The sequence below is a fragment of the Ziziphus jujuba genome, chromosome 10, assembly GCF_031755915.1.
Source record: "Ziziphus jujuba cultivar Dongzao chromosome 10, ASM3175591v1".
NCBI lineage: Eukaryota > Viridiplantae > Streptophyta > Magnoliopsida > Rosales > Rhamnaceae > Ziziphus > Ziziphus jujuba.
Window position 1 is genome coordinate 7,672,805 of NC_083388.1, and position 20,515 is coordinate 7,693,319.

At 33.5% G+C, this 20,515-nt stretch overlaps 2 protein-coding genes and 1 non-coding gene across 9 annotated transcripts; 2 read left to right on the forward strand and 1 right to left on the reverse strand.

Annotated features, from left to right (window-relative positions):
- The first annotated feature begins 649 nt into the window (after window positions 1-649).
- LOC107410953 (DExH-box ATP-dependent RNA helicase DExH11) lies at window positions 650-13,948 on the forward strand. Of its 6 annotated transcripts, none has more exons than XM_048468306.2 (23): window positions 663-1,026; window positions 1,545-1,793; window positions 2,007-2,267; window positions 2,414-2,482; window positions 2,737-2,821; window positions 4,101-4,279; window positions 4,403-4,510; window positions 4,852-4,953; window positions 5,175-5,375; window positions 5,526-5,636; window positions 6,125-6,192; window positions 6,326-6,710; window positions 6,973-7,128; window positions 7,202-7,312; window positions 8,204-8,257; window positions 8,894-9,151; window positions 9,966-10,075; window positions 10,501-10,654; window positions 11,269-11,731; window positions 12,333-12,547; window positions 12,671-12,909; window positions 13,339-13,465; window positions 13,542-13,948. In XM_048468306.2, exons 1-23 carry the CDS (start codon window positions 892-894, stop codon window positions 13,752-13,754), a joined length of 4,053 nt encoding a protein of 1,350 aa, XP_048324263.2. In that variant the 5' UTR covers window positions 663-891; the 3' UTR covers window positions 13,755-13,948. The 6 variants fall into 6 exon arrangements, with proteins under 6 accessions (XP_048324265.2, XP_048324266.2, XP_048324263.2 ...); XM_048468305.2 differs by having other exon boundaries at window positions 664-1,026; window positions 11,266-11,731; XM_016018449.4 differs by having other exon boundaries at window positions 665-1,026; window positions 2,746-2,821; window positions 11,266-11,731.
- A 2,913-nt stretch (window positions 13,949-16,861) lies between these two features.
- On the reverse strand, window positions 16,862-18,338 carry LOC107410922 (uncharacterized). 2 transcript variants are annotated; one of them, XM_016018409.4, is made up of 4 exons: window positions 17,953-18,338; window positions 17,493-17,588; window positions 17,250-17,390; window positions 16,862-17,156 (listed from the first exon to the last, which is right to left on the reverse strand). In XM_016018409.4, exons 1-4 carry the CDS (start codon window positions 18,190-18,192, stop codon window positions 17,115-17,117), a joined length of 519 nt encoding a protein of 172 aa, XP_015873895.3. In that variant the 5' UTR covers window positions 18,193-18,338; the 3' UTR covers window positions 16,862-17,114. The 2 variants fall into 2 exon arrangements, with proteins under 2 accessions (XP_015873895.3, XP_015873896.3); XM_016018410.4 differs by having other exon boundaries at window positions 17,493-17,585; window positions 17,953-18,324.
- TRNAG-UCC (transfer RNA glycine (anticodon UCC)) lies at window positions 17,640-17,711 on the forward strand. Its single transcript has one exon. It is a non-coding gene; the product is annotated as a tRNA-Gly (tRNA).
- Window positions 18,339-20,515: the final 2,177 nt, after the last annotated feature.

Consider the following 20,515-nt stretch of genomic DNA (forward strand, 5'->3'; position numbering starts at 1 on the left):
AATAGTTAATTTGTTTTTAAATAAATTATAATTATTTTTTTGATAATAATAATTACCTCCAAACTTATCACTATTTTTTATCTTATGAAAATATTCCATAACTAAAATGAAAATTATAAAGTAAAATAATTAAAATGATAAATTTAACAATGCTAATTTGTGCGTATGTGTGTTATTTAACAAACTCAATGGCCAATAGTATTGGTACTTAATTGCAATCTACATGATTTCCTTGATAATACTAAACTGGTAATACTTTTATAAAAATATCACATAAAAAAAAAACACTTTTATAAAAATAAAATAATTAAGATATTGTTTGGTGACCAAAAAAAAATTCACCTTGCTTATGTTTTTCTAATTAATCGTTTTTTGATTCATTTATTGTAAAAAAATATATATTGTTAAAAAATAAAATTAAAAACAGATTATATATATGTAAAAATGAAAATGAGAATGCTTTTTCAGTATCAAATGATAACATTAGACTACCAACTAATTTTTGTTTAAGGGGAAAAAGATAAACCATGCCAGGTCGGTGCTTTTTTTTTTTTTTTAAATTGGTTCCAAACTAAAAATCATTAACTGAAAAAAAAAATCAAAAAAGAAAAGAAACAAGCAGACAGAATTATTCAAAAAATGCATTTGTATTTTTGGGTATAAAAAATCTGGACCCAATTATTTACCAAAAAAAAAAAAAAAGAGAATCTGGACCTAGTTCCCTTGCTGCCAATCACACTTCAAAGTTAAAAAGTTTCATACACTTGAAATTTTCATTGAAAACCCGCGGAAAAAGCAAAAATGCAATTCCGAGTATAAACCACACGCAAAGGCAAAACACCACCACCCCGACACCCCTTAAAATCCTGGAAGGCAGTGAAGTGAACTCGAATGGATCCAATCAAAGCAGCAAATGAACTATCTTTCCGGGTCGGATTCTCCGGCCACAGTGGACACCTCCGGTTAGAGCCTCTCTTCACTGTGGAAGGCTCTAACCCCATCAACTCCCTTCCCGATTTTATTCTGGTTTGTCTTCCACTTTGCAATCTTTACTCGGATAGTTATTTATTTATTTATTTTTTTGAATTTCACAATCTTTCTTCTTCTTCTTCTTTTTTTATTTTTTATTTTTATTATTTTTTATGGTTCTTAGGGTTTAGCTAAACGGTGTTCTTTCAATTATTCTGATTATGTGTTTGTTTAATCTCTTAAATTTTGATTATTCGTGTAATTTAGTAGCAATTTTTTATCAATATGGTGTAAAAAACATGCACTTTCTGTTTCCTGGAACAGGTGCTTTGTTCTATCTGTTTTAAGTACACTTTCCAGGTGCATTTGAAAGCTGGGTTGAATTTTGTACGCTTAAAGAAGCTTCTAATGAATGTTGTTTTTTTCTGTTCCCTTTATTTTGCATTTTCTTAATCGTTTGAAGGTTTTCAATTTTTTGTTCCCAAATACAGAGAACCATTTCTTTTGCTACCGAGAAGTAGATTGGCCTTATTCTTTCCAATTAGTATTAATGCTTTTCCTATTTTGTATATCAGCCACCTGCATTTCCTAAGGAAACACCTGAATCAATAAAAGCATATTTGGAAGAGACATATCTCTTGCCGAGATTGGACACTGAAGAATTTTCACCGCAAAATGCTGGGAGGCAGTGGGATTTTGAATGGTTTGACAAGGCAAATGTGCCCTTAGAGCCATCATTGCCACGGTCCATCATAATTCCCACCTGGGAATTACCTTTTAGACGTCGCCAAACGCAAGGAAAATGGGAGCCCGGTTCTGTACAGGTATAGAGCTCTTGAGTTTTCCATAGATGTCCTATAGCCATTAAATGAGAGTCAAAATCACAGTGGCTTCTATCATTTATTTATTATTGGTTACGATCATTTTAATAGATCACCAAAGAAAGATTTTGCTATTTTCACTATATCCTTTATCTTGCAATCATTATGTTATTGTTTCTGAAACTGGTCTAGAATTTACTTACTATATCTTTTTAGGTGGATGTCTCAGAATTAACAGCAGGAGCTCTAGAATCTGGTTCATTGCCGCGTATGACTAGCACTGCGAAGGACTTTGTAAGAGGAAGCCTCAATAAACGCCCTTTTCGTCCAGGAGGTTTAGATGATTCTCAATCCTCAGAAAGAATCCTTCCTGAAGGTGCTTCTAATGGAGAATGGGTCCAAGAGCTACTGAATGGTGGCGCTGCCCAAGCAGTTCCTCCAAGCTTTAAGCAAGGATTGGACCTTGGTGATCTCAAGGTTAATTTACATGTCATTCAGATTGAAAAACAGAATAATAATACTGTCTATTTTCTAAAGTGCTTATATATATATATATATATATATATGTTTGTTGGAATATTAATATTATTGACAGAATTTATGTTTACACTACCTGTTTGAAGGCATATCCATATGCTTGGAATGTTTACAAGGAGCAAAGTTCACTCAAGTGCACATCATATGAAAAGATGGTTAGTAACTCTTTTTATTCTTTTGGCCATGGGTCAGTTGTTGGTGCCTTTTTTTATTTTTTTATTTTTTATTTTTATTTTTATGGACTGCAACCTAAACTTTTTTCGTCTTTATGTTTGCTCCATTCTGTATTCACATATTAAGTGTGGATTTCCTTACATGTGACTTGGTAAACATATGCTTATATTGGCCTTTATGTGATAGTTTTTTCAGATAATAGTTGTATCTTAGTTTGATAACTATTTATTGCTAGTGTTTGCAGAATGAGTTGTCCGTACAGTTTGATGATTTATTCAAGAAGGCTTGGGAAGAGGATGTCACTGAATTTGAGGGGGATGGTATGTATTATCTGTCGTTCTGGTTATATATTGAAGACTACTTTGTTTTATAATATGTATTATTTCATGGAGAAGATGTATAAATGATCTCTTTCTGCTTGAAATGGTGATATCAGGACAGATTTAGGCTAAGATGAGAATATTATTATTTAAGAATGGACTCGGGCTTGGTTTCCTTTCGATGCTCAACTAGGTTTTTTGAGGTTGCCTGCTCATTATGATTTGATGTGCAACTCAAAGGGGAAGTTAAAAACTAGATTTACAGGAATGTGGCAGTTTTGAGATGCTAAATTTCCACTACATTTCAGTTTCAGTGGCTGTAGGGTTTAAGAATCGAAGCTTCTAGAGAAAGCTTAGTAGTGATGAGTTTCAATGGTTTACCTTTGAAAATGCTTCTAAGAATTAACTAAATGTGGTTAACTGTTGGGATAGGCAAAAGTGTAGCTGGGGAAGAAGTCAAAATTTAACAATACATTGTGATATATTGAAAAATTACATGTCACTTGATCAAAATATGAGACTGATAAAGTGTAGATTATTGAACCGTATGTGATATCTTAGTAATTTATGATTAGTGAAACAATTGACTTTGGGCATATGCATGCATACAATTTGCTTTTTTGTAAAAGTAGAAGTGACTTCCAATTTAATTGTCATTTTTCAGTCTTGAAGTAGAAAGAATACTCACTTTATATATATATATGAAATTGTGTTGTAACTATTAATTTTTCCCTCAAGGGCATGCATATGAGAGGAAAATGAACTCTATTTACTATAAGTTGTTTGACTTTTTTTTTGTTGAATATGATATTGAGAACTGCTCTGAAAGGATTGAAATGAACATGAATACTGCAGGTGTATTATGCTAATTAATTGTCTTTCTTCTTTTAAATTTGTTCAGTCACCATGTGAGAGGTCATGGATATGACTATTTCCTTGGTCCCAATTATTCTTATCTGCTTTTCACTCTTTTGAACGTTTATTTTGAAGTTAGGCACCTCGGATAGGAATGGCAAAATAAAGTTTTCATTTGACTCTATCAAATTTTTCCATTGCTAGATAGCCTTGTAACATTGCATATTTATACCAATCTAGCATACAAATTGTAGCTCATTATCAGGTGGTTTCACTAGCATGTATTCTTTTAAGTTTACTTCAGTGCTATTTTATTTTTCTGCATTTCTTTTGTTTTATTTTAGCTAATATAGTGTTGTATGTAAAGTTCATTTTTCTGCTTTTCTTCTGTTTTATTTTAGCTAATATAGTGTTGTATGTAAAGTTCATTTGTCAGAAAATGAATCTGTTAACTCAGAAGCTGAAGCAGAAAAGGTAGTTGTGCCCAGCAATGCTGCTGACACTGAATTGTCTGCATTGGATGAGATTTTATCAGTTCCAGCCGAAGGATCGATGTCAGCATTGGATGAAATTGTGGATGGTGGTGGACAGCACAAGAAGGAGGTAATTAGTTGCAAGTAGCAGGTTATAGAAAGTTTTTTAGGGTGAACATCCATATCACATGCTCAACAAGCCTGACCATTTTAATGCCTTATACTTTTGATTATCTTATTATTCCATTCACAGGCCTGGGCTGTTCGTGGAGGTAACGAAGGGATCGCTGAGCGCTTTTATGAACTTGTTCCTGACATGGCACTTGATTTTCCTTTTGAATTGGATAAATTCCAGAAGGAGGTATTCATTAATGAAAATTCTCTTCTATTATATTCTCAACGGGTTGATTGATAAAATTGAATAAATTGACATATGGATTTTCTCGTTTAATAAATTGAGCATGGAGTTTTTGAATCCATGTTTTTGGCTCATATATATTAGGTCTTCTGTGACCATAATAATCAATAACGTATGTTTTAGTTTGATGACTGGTAAATTCTGTTGTTTAGTTGAAATTTGAGTATGCTTGAGAAGGTTTAAACGTGAAGTGTTATTTAGATTGTTAGTTAATGGTAATAATTTATACGATATGCTCCTGGGCGCTGTATTTAGGCTGTTCTTTTATTACCAAATAATTACAGGCCATATATTATCTTGAAAAAGGGGACTCTGTTTTTGTTGCTGCTCATACATCAGCTGGAAAGACAGTTGTTGCAGAATATGCGTTTGCTTTGGCATCCAAGGTATGACAGGAATCACTTAGTTGTTGCCTATCCTTTTTGGCATTTTTACTCATTTTGGTTGTTCTTTATACATATTATGGGAAATTTTTTTTTTTTTTTTTTTTTTTCTGATATCCTGAATATGTCGATCTCATCCCTCAGGTTTTATAATATTTACAACTTGCTGTTCTTTAGCAACGCATAGTTTATGGATTTTTAACTTTGCTGTTAAAATTGTGCAGCATTGCACAAGAGCTGTGTATACTGCTCCAATTAAAACCATCAGCAATCAGAAATATAGGGATTTCTGTGGGAAATTTGATGTTGGACTTCTCACTGGAGACATTAGCTTGAGGCCCGAGGCTTCTTGCCTCATTATGACAACTGAAATATTAAGGTCAATGCTCTACCGGGGTGCTGACATTATACGTGATATTGAATGGGTAAAGGGGCTTTTTCTGTCTGATGTTCATTTCAACAGTAATTTCCCCACTCCTTTTTGGAAATAAATTATTTCATAGTTAAAAATTTTACACTATTTTATGATAAATTGTTGAAGGGTTCTGTGACTTTTGCTGCATATGGGGAGATAGGTTATCTTCGATGAGGTGCACTATGTCAATGATGTTGAAAGAGGTGTTGTTTGGGAAGAAGTTATTATCATGCTTCCAAGACATATCAATATTGTCCTCCTTTCAGCAACGGTAATTGCTTCTGTTAAATGCACTAAAGTTATGTGGCATTTGCTGTTTTTAATGGTGACAATAAGTTCTATGCGATGCTCAATTTTGTAACATTAGTGTATATGTGCATTTACCAGTCATTAGTCGTTTATATTATATCAGCAAGCATTTAAATTTGCAGGTTATTTTTATTTTATGGGAGGGAGTAGGGCTGGAATTACCTCTCAATGTTACCTTGGGAACAAGTGAAATAGCTTTTTAACCTTGCTGTGGTCTATATCAATGTTTGTAAATGCGTCATCACGTATCAGAAAGGACAATAATTAATTTATCTTTCCAAATGTAATATAATTTCTTATTGTGTAATTTTTTTGGCTAATAACTCTACACTTGTATAATGAGACTCATGTGTTGTATATGTGTGCAATTTTGCCATGCCCCCTTTGTCTTTGCAGTGGCTTATGCATTGATTGAAAAAAATAAAAATAAAAAAAAATTATCTACTGTAGGTACCTAACACAGTTGAGTTTGCTGACTGGATTGGGCGGACAAAGCAAAAGCAAATCCGTGTTACAGGGTAAGCAGTGAATCTGTGTTATGCTGGATTCAATTTAATTTCTTCCTGTTCCTTCTCATAAAAATATTGCTGGAAAGGTGGTCGTTTAATATCATTTACATTATTTGTATTGGTACTTTCCTTTTGTTTTCAGGACCACCAAAAGACCAGTCCCATTGGAGCACTGTCTGTTTTACTCTGGAGAGCTTTATAAAATATGTGAAAATGAAATTTTTATGCCTCAAGGATTCAAAGCTGCAAAAGATGTATTCAAGAAAAAGAATATGACTGCTCGTAATACTGGATCACATGCCGCGCATACAGCAGGGAATGGTGGAGCTCGATCTCATAAACGTGATAATTCTACTTGGGGAAAGCAGAATAAGCATTTTGGTTCCCATAGTTCAGGGAACTTTTCTGGAGGTGGTGCTGGTTATCAAAACAATGGCAATAACCTTAACAATTGGGGTTTAAGGCGATCAGATGCTTCGTTGTGGTTGTTACTCGTCAACAAGCTCTCAAAGAAGTCTTTATTACCTGTATGTTTAAATATAATTCCTGGATTATATCTTTGCTTCTTGGAATGCATATGGTTTCCCCTGCATATGAATTGTGTTGATGCCACTAAACGCCTTTAGTATTTCATCTCTTTTTATGGTTTTAATTACATGCACATGCATACAAAGACACACTAAAACTGTTTACTTTTTGATTGAAAACTTCAGAAAATGGAGAATAATATGGGAGCATTTTCTTGTTTTGTTTTGAACTGAACATATTTTTCTTGACTTGTATTGCTAGGTTGTTATATTTTGTTTCTCAAAGAATCGCTGTGATAAATCAGCTGATAGTATGGCTGGTACTGACCTTACTAGTAGTTCTGAGAAAAGTGAGATACGTGTTTTCTGTGACAAAGCATTTTCACGGTTGAAGGGATCTGACAGAATTTTACCTCAGGTTTGATGTACTGATAAGGTTTTTCATTAGTATAAACCTTTGTCTCAGATGTTACAACAGAGTTGTTGCACAGGTTGTGAGAGTCCAAAATCTGCTCCTTAGAGGGATTGCCGTGCATCATGCTGGGCTGCTCCCAATTGTCAAGGAAGTTGTTGAAATGCTCTTTTGTCGTGGTGTGATCAAGGTAAATCTCTTGTTACTTCTCAACTATTCCAGAATTGTATAATTTCTTAATTGGTTTTTCAAAATAATGCTGATTGCAGTAGTACTGATCTTAAGCATTAGCAAATAAGCTGTGGTTGTATTAAAACATTCAGTTTTTTTAGTTTGGTATAGATAATTGGACTCACTTCCTTAGCAGCTTAATCTTTTGGGACTAATAGTAACTTAACATAGTATGAAGCTATTTTGTCTTACATTAGAATCATTCTAATCCTCGTCTCTAGTAAATAACTATTCTACATGTATGAGGTTCAATTTTTGTTTTAATACATGTGACAAGGAGTTTCAGTGTTCAAACTATCAAGTATGTCTGCTTGATTTACATAGTTGGACTCATATCTTAATAGCTCAACCTTTTGGGAAAAATAATGGGTTACACATGGTATACAGTTATGTGGTCTTAGATTAGAATCATGCTAGCCTTCATATCTACTAAATAATTGTGCTACATATGTAAGGTCCAATTTAAGTGTTAAAACTATCATTGGCTTGACATTACATGGTTGGATTCACTATTTTAAAATTTTGGAAAAGTGGTAACTTGTCATATCAGAATAACAATTTAGATTTGATGTTAATCTTATCTTTCATATATATATGTACACGGAAATTCTATGGTGAGGACGGTCCGCATGATGACCGCAGTATTAGTAACGGTTTTTCATAGTATTAACGACGGTTTCATAGAAAATCGTCACTAATACTATAAAAAACCGTCACCAATACTGTGGTCCGCATGAGGACCGTCCGCACCATAGACGGACTGTATATGTATATATATTATTATAAACAGAGGTTTTTTGGTTTTTTTGAAGTTAGAACATGGTAGCTCATCACTCTGTTCTTTTTGTAGGTTTTGTTTTCTACGGAGACATTTGCAATGGGGGTTAATGCCCCTGCAAGAACGGTGAGTCTTATTTGGAAATTTTGCAAAGATGAGCAGAAGAGTAGGAGTATGTTGATGTTTTAGATATGATAATATCTGTATACTTGATGTTGCTGGTACCTGTTTACAACTTATTTGTCTATAGTAGTTATGAATTAGCTTATAAACATAATTTTATCCTTTAACTCCTTGTTCAAGGTTTTCTAGATCGATTTTCCACCATGCACTTTTTATCTGGAATTGCATGAACAGAAACTAAAATTTTTTGCTATTGCAAAGTTAGCATTGAGCATGTAGTAGTTGCCATGTAAGATTTTACAGTAAGTCCATAGGCGGTTTTGTTTCCTTGATGGTTCGACTCTGTGCATGTTCTAGGTTCCACTTAAGTTCACCCACAATGAGAGAGATAGAATTACAGTTCTGCTACAGGAAATCTTACATGGTTTACATAGGTTAATGTCCAAAATAACGAATTTTGATATTTCATAATTATATTAGATATGTATGTTCCTAGTCACTGGTTTGTTTATTTAAACATGTAGATGAAAGTAGATGGTTATTGTATCCAGGCATCTTTTTACCTGTATGATAGCTAATCCAGTTGCAGATATGAAATTATTATTTTGAAATTTGATCTTCATTTATATAATTTTACAGGTTGTTTTCGATACATTAAGAAAATTTGATGGAAAGGAATATAGACAATTACTACCAGGAGAATACACCCAAATGGCAGGTCGTGCTGGCAGAAGAGGACTTGATAAAATTGGTACAGTCATTGTAATGTGCCGTGATGAGATCCCAGAAGAGAGGGATTTGAAGCATATTATGGTTGGAAGTGCAACCAGGCTAGAATCTCAGTTTCGGTTGACCTATATTATGATTCTGCATCTCCTCCGTGTTGAAGAATTGAGGGTAAATAAACTATTGTTTTAATTCTTTCCTAGAGAGATGAAAATGGATGGGGTGGGGAATTTTTTATTTGAGGATTTACCCTGCCCAAATTTAAAGGAACGATGTAGAGCATACAGAAACCTCAACGTAGCTTAAGATATCCATAGAAAGATGTTTCATCCTTAACTTCTGATATGTTATGACAGTGTAAAGAAGTACATGGTTTGTGTATATGCTATGGTTCTGTTTTCTCTGCAAAGTTAATAAGGATCCCCTTTTAACTCGATGAATTTGCGATTTTTATTCTTTGATTGGCAATTTATTTTTTATTCAGGCTCATTACAAAGAGTTTACATGTTTATTGTGTTGCCCACAAAGTAAATTGTGGTCTTATTGGGTTGTCGCATTGAAGCAATTCGTATATTTTAGTGTCATTTTGTATTAGTGTTCTATCTAGCAATGCATATTTTCAGTAAAATGGATATTGTTTTCATTTGTATTTGTAGTGTGTAAAAAAGATAAAGGTCACAATAATTTATAGGCCACTTATCAAAAAGGCACCTTGAGTAATAAATTTTTAGTATCATTTTGTCTTATTGGGTTGTCGCATTGAATCAACTCATATATTTTAGTGTAATTTTGCATAGTATTCTATCTAGCAACGCATATTTCCAGTAAAATGGATATTGTTTTCATTTGTGTTTATGGAGTGTAAAAAATAATCTGTTCACAATAATCTATAGGCCACTTATCAAAAAGGCAGCTTGAGTTCTAAATTTTTTTTGGCACATTAAGCGAGCTTGTTAAGAAATGTTGTTTGTGACTATAACTGCAGGTGGAGGACATGCTGAAAAGGAGTTTTGCTGAATTCCATGCTCAAAAGAAACTACCAGAGCAACAACAACTTTTAATGCTAAAGCTTGCTCAGCCTACAAAAGCAATTGAGTATGTTGATCACAGAAACATTTGCTTGCAAGTGTTTTTATATGATCTTGTCTGATATTGTGTACTTCTGGATGCTGTAATAATTCTGTCGAGAGAGTCAAATGCTTTGATATATTACATTATTTCAATTCGGTGATATTTGGTGATTTTTGAATAATGGTAATTTTGGATCTTGGTTATATTTATTTATAACTTGTTAGGATAATTTCTATGCTGAGTTGATATTGCAGGATATATTAGGAATAATGGATAAAAACAATAAATTTTTAGATCTTCGGGCTAGATCTGTGCTCTGTGCTCTAGATTTATGGATCCATTTAATTGTTAAATGATACTTATGCTGTTCTATTGTTTTCTACATTTCTGTATTTAGTTCTTTCAAGGATATTTATATGCTACTCATTCAATTGGCTGCTTGCATGTAGATGTATAAAAGGTGAACCAGCCATTGAGGAATATTATGAGATGTACTTAGAAGCTGAGAGGTGCAGCAATGAAATATTAGAAACAGTCATGCAGTCCTCTACTGCCCAACAGTTTCTGACTCCTGGAAGAGTAGTAGTTGTGAAGTCACAAACAGTGAGTAACCATAACATGGTTAATTTATCTGTCTTTATTATTATACCATATTATCATTTTTATCTACCGCATTAAAAATTATAACTGAAATTGTTGATAGTGTTTTGAGATAGATAGGGTGAAACATAAAAAAGAAAAACTAAAATCAATGCCAGTGACCTCAGGTTTTCATACATGGCATTTAACCCTTCCTTTTGTCATGCTGAAGCTTTGACCATCAACATTAAGGCTGCTATCATTTATAGAATTCATGATTCCAGGGGGTCAGCTGTGCTATCTTTTCAACTAGCAAACGCTCTATTCCTCTCTATCTGATTTCAAAACCAAAGTTTAATAAAGTGATGGTATCTATGCTTTATATGGATGGTTGGTGTGGATGTTGTGGTTCCAGTCTTTGGCCATATCAAGCCTTAATTAAATTGAATATATTCTTCCATCTTTCAGATAGGGTTTAATTATTTCTGCTTTAGTTGTGGTGAAGTATCATGCACTAGAAATATTTAATAGGTATTTATCAATAGAAACCTTTTTAAGCTCTTCCATCTTTTCATTTGGATTTTAATGGTTCTTTCAAGTTATGGGTGCTAAGACTATATATGCTTTTTTAACAGCAGTCTCAGGACCACTTGCTCGGAGTCGTTGTTAAACAACCTTCAGCTGTTATTAAACAATACATTGTCCTAGTGCTGAAACCTGAAATATCATCACCACAAATTCCCCTGGCTGGTGGCAGTTCTCAAGATAGCAAAACTGCTGATTTTCCACATGGTTATATGTTGATGCCAAAATCAAAACGTGCTCTTGAAGAAGAGTATTGTTCTTCTGTCACCTCTCGCAAAGGATCCGGTGTCGTGAAGATAAACCTACCACACCAGGGTTCTGCTGCTGGGGTGCATTATGAAGTTAGAGGTGTTGATAACAAAGAATTTTTATGCATATGCAACTGCAAAATAAAGATCGATCAAGTTCGGCTTCTTGAAGATGGTGCCAGTGTTGCTTACTCTAAGACAGTTCAACAGCTGCTGGATACAAAACCTGATGGGAATAAGTACCCTCCAGCTGTACATCCATTAAAAGGCAAGCTATCTTATCCATGAAATTAATTTACAGGAGATCACATTTTGCATCTGTAAATCATGCATCAAGTTACAATGTCCCCCTAAAGTATCAATTGGAGCAGTACCCAACCTAAACTCTGACACATTTGTAAATTTCTTTTTTATTTCTAAGTTAAACGTTATCACTATGATAGCATTAATTCTGACTTTCTCTTTTTTTTTCCCTTCCCCCTCCCACCTCCCTTTCTGGATAAGAATGACATTAGTTGTTACATTTTATTATGCTGATAATGTTAGTTTTCTACTTTTCTGCACCCTATAAGAATTCTCTGTCTCCTTGTTATTCTTTCTTCTTTTAACAATCCTGTTCCCATTCCAAAGAAGATTTTTTCTTTTTGATTGTTTTTGTTGTTACATGAATTGTACTCTTGAAGAAGCCTACCAGTGTAATAGCTTTCAAAGATTATTGCTTTAGGCAAGTTGAGCGTCAGGTTTTTCAATTCAACTTTTTGCCCCTTTTGACATACTTTTTATTATGGTCGTTTGATTACACCACACTGAGGGAATTTTAGAATTTTACTCTCTTTAAGCTGACCTGCTTAGTTTCAATTTTGTTTCAGATCTGAAGTTGAAAGACATGACTCTTGTGGAAAAATACAATAAGTGGACTAACCTGCTGCAAGACATGGCAACAAACAAGTGTCATGGGTGTATCAAATTGGAGGAGCACATTAAGATAGCCAGAGAGATAAGGAGGCATAAAGAGGAAGTTAATTCTCTCAAGTTTGAAATGTCAGATGAAGCACTTCAACAAATGCCGGATTTCCAGGGCCGGGTATGTTTAAATGATGCTCATCTTCTTTGCTGTCTTTGCTTTGTAACAGTTGACATTCTGGTGGTATAAGTGTCAATGTACAGGTAAGGCATCCCTTTAATATAGCGAGTTGTTTATTTGCAGATTGATGTTTTGAAGGAAATTGGCTGTGTAGATGCGGATCTTGTTGTGCAAATAAAAGGCCGTGTTGCATGTGAGATGAATTCAGGAGAAGAGTTGATATGCACGGAGTGTCTATTTGAAAATCAATTGGATGACCTGGAACCAGAAGAAGCCGTAGCATTAATGTCTGCCTTTGTGTTTCAGCAGAAGAATATTTCTGAAACTTCTCTTACACCCAAGTTGGCTAAGGCCAAACAGAGGTTATTTCCTTACCCCGTCATCTCCCTTCTTAGGTTCCACTTTTTTGCATCTAAAATAGCTGCAATAGGTTTATGGTGCAGTTAGCGATTTTGTTAGTTTTAATGATAATAGATGCCTGACAAGTAGTGTATGACAAATGAGGTGCTTATGAAGTTTGCACCATTTTTATACATGTACATAATAATTATAAATGTATGTACGAATAGCATATATGAAAACCAATTGTATTTTCTGGTTAACCTGTAAATTTTTGTGATAATAGTCCACAAAACACAGAATTTGTACTTTTAATTAAACTTAAGATTCTAAGATTTCTTCCTCTGTGGTAATGCATGCTTGTTGCCTTATTCAGCCCATATAAAAAGAAAGAGTGACTAGATTGCAGACAGATAAAATGAAAGCTAATTTTGAATGTTTCTTCATTCCAGATTGTATGATACAGCAATAAGACTGGGAGAACTTCAAGCCAAGTTCAAACTTCAGATAGACCCTCAGGAGTATGCCCAAGAGAATCTCAAGTTCGGTCTTGTTGAAGTGGTTTATGAATGGGCAAAGGTTTGCTTTTGGTGAATGCTTTAACCTATTGAGGGTTTAGAGTTGTTCATCATCTTACATCTTCTTGCCATTGCAGGGCACTGCATTTGCAGATATATGCGAACTTACAGACGTTCCTGAAGGCCTAATAGTGAGGACCATTGTCAGACTGGATGAAACATGTCGCGAATTCAGAAGTGCTGCAGCCATCATGGGTAATTCTGCGCTTTATAAGAAAATGGAAACTGCTTCGAATGCAATAAAGCGTGACATTGTTTTTGCAGCCAGCTTATATGTAACTGGAGTCTAATCCCCATCATAACTTGAAGGTATACCTTTTCCCGATTCATTCTCAGAAAAAGGATACTGAAGGAATGTGGAGAGGCATAACCTTTTTTGTGTATATCAATTGGTGTCCTTTAGAGAGTATAGGTTGAATTCAAGCAGTTTTCACCTGAGGAAGATAACGCTAAAATGAAGCAGATATATTGATCTTTTATGCCATAGTTTTCGTGTAGTGGTCACAAGCTCATCTTACCTGAGTCTTTATTCTTGCCATGCATAGGACATGTGCCAATTGGTTCAATACACATATATATATATATATATATATATGTATATTATTTTTCCTCAAAAAAGTTATCCCTTTTCATTTACCAGGTTACTTGATATTCAAGAAATTCTACTGCCAAGAATGAGGGAAATAACTCTTACAATTCCACCAAAAAAAAATAAAAAATAAAAATAAAAACTCTTCTTACAGGGTTATAGTGATCGCATGGTGATGTTTATGCTTTTGGTATTTTGTTTTCAATTTTTGTTCTTAGAAATTCTACTTTTGTTATGTATAATTGGATTATAAGTTAATTGATAATTAATTAGGCTTCTCACCTAACTAAAAGTTGGAATAAATTAACTACAAGATTAAAGGAAATTATTAAATAAAATAAAAGTAAAATAGCCAAATTGAAAACATTTTCAAATGTTTATAACATATGGCTCATTTGGATAAACTAATTATTATTATTTTTCTTTTACTATTATAAATGACCATCAAAGTGTTCATTTATCATTTATGCATGTTTAATCTTTCGAACGGAAAAGAAAAGTAGAAAACACAAACGAGCTCTATCACCATATTTTATAATTTTTATGGACAAACAAACCGACACTCACAACAACAATTAAAAGAAGTCATCTTAAAATTAAGCTTCGATGTGTGTGTTTTCTGTATATCTTATAGGTACGGTTGTGGTGGATTGGCCATTTGGAAGAATAAGCTCAACAATCTCATGTAGTGACAGGTCAGCTTGCTTGAAATACATCATACATATATATATATATATATATATATATAGATATAGATATACATGTAACATGTTGGTGCAAAAGAGCTATGTATGACATTATGAGTTAGGTTAAGCATCTTGAGAAGGATATAAAGCAGCTAAATTCAAGCCCTTTGAGAAAGAAATATATTTGTTGAGAAGTTAGTACAAGTTGGTATCCGCCTTGTCGGATTATACCCCTAGTGGCTAGCTAATAGTTTGATGCTGCATTTATCTGCTTTACTACACCAAAAGGGCATTTAGTAAGTCCTGGACAAATGATTGAAAAGCTCATCCACCCTGATGCAACCTTATTGGTATAAAGTTTGAGAGTGGCTTATACAAATTTGGAGCAGCAAGCAGTGAACAATATCACTTGCTCCTAACCACATCTTTCAATTCTACCCCTGATTAATATGGTTGAAAAGTGACAATCAAGGGTTCACTGTTCCTAGGTTTTGTACGTAAACCAATTAAAAATATATATATATATTTTTTTCTCATTTAGAATGGAGATTCGAATTTGAAATGATTGCTTGAGAAAATAATAATTTTTATCATTGTTTAATAATCCTTAACAAAATTAAAAACTTTATTATTATTATTATTTTTTATACTCGGATGGAAATTCACACTTGGAATTTTTGTTTGAGAAAATAATGATTTTTTTTTCATTTTTTACCGATCCTTAACAAAATTAGTACTTGTCTTTGCCTTGTAACAATTTTGTGGTGAAACTTTGCCTTGTAACATTGTTATTGCTATCGGTTATGAAGCAATACAGTGTATGATTGGCTGCATATTTCACCAAAAATTTTCACCATGGTATAAAATTGCTTCAAAGATCAATTTTCCAAGGATGAAAGGTTGGTTATCTCTGTTCTCTAGTTTTTATTTACGTAATGTTTTATTCTTTTAGTCCTTATCTGATTCTGATATTCTCCACTGTATAATTTCTCTATGCAGCTGGTCATTAATCTATTTTATCCATTTCAATCTGCTATTATATCGGTTTTTCTATTTTCTCGCTTTTTTAGTACTCATAAAAGTAAAAGTTGCACATTATGCTTTGTTTTTTTTGGGGGTTGGTTTGTACATGCATTGACCCATGTACGACCTTCTTCAAACTGAGAGTGTAGCTATGGCAGATTAAACATCTATAGGGAAATATTTGGTGATAATCGTTTCGCAATCTCGTCTATACACGAACATACCATTTCTATTCTTGTCAATTGCATGAATGCCATCTTAACATTAATTTCTTTTTCTTTTCTTTTTTCCTTGTAAATTTACTAACAAAAATGAACCATGAAACAGTTTTTGCCTCCATGGAAATACAAAGGAGGTATCAAAATTGAATTGAACTTTTACTATTTGATTTGAGTATCCTGTATGCATTTATGGTATTATTTAAACCTTGTAGGGTATGTATAATAAATTTGGTGGTTGAGATTGTTGGGGAGATAAAGGAATTGGCTGTGAAGTTTGAAGTTTCTTAGGCGCCCTATTTGGTTCTATAGTTGATGTGATCTCCATGTGAAACAAGGATGATAATTATATCTCTCCTCCCTTGCATGACGATTGTTTACATGACAGCCTGAGCATATAATCATGTGTCATATTTTCTTTCTTCTGTATTTTCGTATTATTTTTCTACAACTTCCTATAATACCTATTAAAATATGCATACTTAGAATTAATAATCAGACATTTATACTTGCAAATCTTGCCAGCCATTCCTTAATATGATTAAGATTAACAATTAGATTTAAGTGTGATTAAAATTAACAATTAGATTTAAGATTAACAAGAAGCTAAAAATTCATTCTCCACTCTGTATTTAGTTGCATTTGGTAGGCATTGTTCAACTTTTACCCGCTTATTTTTATTCCTCAACATTGAAAGCCCTTTACATCACCACCATTTTCAGACACTTTGGCACATACATGCCACGCTATACCATTCTGCGTCAAGACGTTAAGTGGCTGTTGATAAAATTTTCGAATCAGTGTCTGACTACCACGAGATCTTGTTATTGTATTCGATTCTTGGTTAAGTAGTAACTAAATTGTAACATCCTTGGGCAAAATAAAATAAGTTTCTCCAAAGTTTATTCATGAAACATGCATAAACATAAACATAACTCTCTGGTAGCGACATTGGACACATAACACAAGGAATGAACCAGTTCAACTAGTAGGCATTCTTTGCAACTCAAATAAAGCAGTCCCTCATAAAACTCACAACTACATAAAAGAGAAGTAAACAAGCAAATTTATTCTAGCTCTAAAATTTTATTGAACAAGGAAATGGTAGTCCAGTCCGGTCTCTATTTAAAATTTCTAGTTGTCACTCCTGTGTGGCTTGCCTGAAGCAAGAGGTATCTGATAACAAACAGAATGATTAACATATAATGAATGGGACCAATTTAAGAAGCAAAATTTGAAAAAAAGAAAGTGAAAGTGAGAGAACATTACTGTGTCGATAGCAGGCTCTGGAATCCACTCGTTGGTGGCTGGGTTACCCTTGCAAGAATCATGGCAAGCAGTGACAGTATCCGGTGCTAGATTGTAACGTTTGTCACTTGTCCTGTCTATGTTGATGAACCCTGTTCCTGTCTGAAAACAATTTTTAAACATTCATTTTTAGCAAATGTGAAAAAACACAAATAAATAATAAATAATTTATTAAAAAAAAAGGGGGGGAATTGGGATTATTACAGTGTGGTGGATCTTGTCCGCACAGTTGAGATCCTTGTAGTATTCTGTCTCCACAAACTCCTCTCTCAAATCTCTTGTATCCCAGTTAAGTTTCTGCTGGTAACCAAAATTGAACAAGTAAAACAAGGAAACTATCATTCAATGCAAGCGTTTGTAGTCCAACGGTTAGGATAATTGCCTTCCAAGCAATAGACCCGGGTTCGACTCCCGGCAAACGCATTTTATTTTATTTTTCCTGTTTTTTCATATATATTTATATATATATATATATATTTTCCCCTTAATTGGAATGTTTGGTGCGGTGGAATTCAATTAAGAAAAAAGAAAATATATCGAAAAAAATCCGTGAATTTAGATCCACTTTAAAGACATCATGAATCATAACCGACAACCATGCCAGTGCCACCATGCACAATAATTAAAACTAAATAATAAATAAATAAATAAAAAAGGAGCGAACCTGATCAGGATGGTTTTCAAGACGTTGGAATTCAAGAAATTCAGGAATACATTGTTGAGCACCATTAGAAAGAGAATCCACATACTTAGATGAATATTCACTGCGCTGAGGCTTTGTGTGTCGTTTTGGAGTGATACCATCGAAGTGGTTTCTGGTCGTTGCCTCAATCTCTGCCTCTTCCCCTCTTGACAAATGAATATCACTCCTATTAGGCCTCCCTCCACACCCTTTGCACTCCATTTTTTCTTTCTTTCTTTCTCTCTTTGGATACTTTTCTTTGCTATACCAATATATAAAAGGAAAAACACACCCTCCCTCTGGTCTACAAGTCTTCCGTAGATAGATATTTTTGGGGTTTGCTATAATTCTCTTTGATGTTGTACGGAAACTTTTTTGTGACCCAAAAATATCTGAACTTTTTTTTTGGTAGACAAATATCTAGAGCAAAATGCTTATCTATTTGGGACTGCTTACTTGGCATGTTAGGTGGGAATGCAAGGTGGGAATGCAAGGCTTTCTTTTTTCTTTTTTTTTTTCTTTTTTTTTAACTTTCATGCCCTCTTAAAAGTTTTTAGTCACCGTCGTGACCCCTTCGTCATAATTGAATTAGACTGTGAGTGAGAGGTCACCCAAAACCGATCAAATAGCAGAACCACCAACCCCCACCATGTGGCACCACCTCTTTTATTGATTTGATATATCTACGTACACAAAATTGATCCCCAGCTTATTAATGGAGACAAATTGATGTATCGTATGCACACTAGAAATTAATGGGATCACACATTCTTTAGCTAGTATTTAAATTGGCTATCTTGGATTTACTTTTTCATCTTATATTTTAGTTTTAAAAATATATATATTTTTAAAAAAAAAAAAAAAAGAAAGTTAATGGATCAACATATAAAACCGAATGGGAGGATAAATAAAAAATGAGACTCTTGAACGATTTGGATGTTCTCAGCACCATATAATGGAATACAACCTATACTCATTTTTGGAATACTAACTGTATGAATTTGACCTTATGTGTGAATTATGGGAATTGTCTTTAGTTTGTCTAATAATGAAATACATATTCCAACATGACGGTGTCATCCATATATTATGCCGGCCGTTTAGGAGATAATATCCACCAAAAAAAAAGTTATATATATAATGGTGAAATGGTAAATGAGGGGGGGAAATGGTTGTCCTTGTCCTTTTTATTGTTGGTTGATTTTTATCTTTATTTTTTACAAATTTTAAGTCATTAGTTATTAATGAGTAACAACAATTTTTCATCATCCAGAACAAAAATAAGGCCATATGTATGCTTAGATATACTGTTTTTGAGAGGTTTAAAATCAATAGATTGAAACATTCCTATAGAGTGTAGATCAAGTAATTAGCGCTAATTAAACTGAAGAAATCAAAGTATTTTTTATATTAATTCAGTTTTGTTGTTTCACTTGTACTCACGAGATATACAAAAAGCTCTATTACACAAGGTATAGAAAATAATAACGGACAATATAATAGAGAATTCATTATTTGCCTTGTGAAGCAAGTCAACCCCTATCTCCTAATCTCCAACGGCTCTTTCTGTATTTAATGTGGGATTCTTCTGTAATGCTTCTATCCGTGTTTGGATTTATCATCAATTATTCCTTAAGTGACAATCTGGTTCAACGATTGTTATTAAAAGGAATAGGTATGACGTGGAATTGTTTGGTGAATAACTCTAATAGCTCATTTACACTGTAAGTTCATATTTAAGGGTGGTGAACTCAAGTTTTGTGTAAAAGATCTAGTTTAACCAATTTATAACTTGTGGCTATTTTAAAGTATCTAGAACTATATATTTTTTACGTTCCATTATTAATTTTTATTTAATGACCAAGTAATTCTAGTCTATTCAGGTCCTCAATTTTCTATTACTTTCTCTAATTGTCTTAGATGTTTCTATGAGATGTACAGCACCAATTTTACCAGTTATGGACTTTTTCTCTTATATCAGGGATCAAAATGAGCAAACTTAATTACCTCATGATTAGAGTAGCACTGAGGGTCCACCTTATCTAGGAGATATCAGCAACTCTTGTTTGATTGGCTGAGATTGATTTGATATCGCACAAAACGTGTTGTTTTTTATTTATTTATATATTTATTTTTTGACTGGTATATAGTAACATATACCCGATACCAACCAATTCCACCGGTTCTCTTTTTTTTTTTTTTTAATATATATAAGAGAAAAATAAATAAAAGATTGTGGTCTAACCAAGAACAGATGTCATTTATCCAATTATGCATTACCATTGCCTAATAAGTGTAGAATTTCATCATATGATCAAAAACCAATGTGGATTAATTTGGTAAAAACAAAAAAAAAAAAAAAAAAATCAACTACAAAAATCTCTTTCTCAGCCTAGTGGCTTTGTGGGATTCAAACTTTTTTTCTTTCTTTTCTTATATAGCTAGATCGAGGATTGTCCTTAGTGTAGGATTCTCTTTTCTTTGTTTTCTCATACATTTCCTTTTCCCTCCTCGAATCTCTCAATCAAAAGCTGAAGATGGAGAC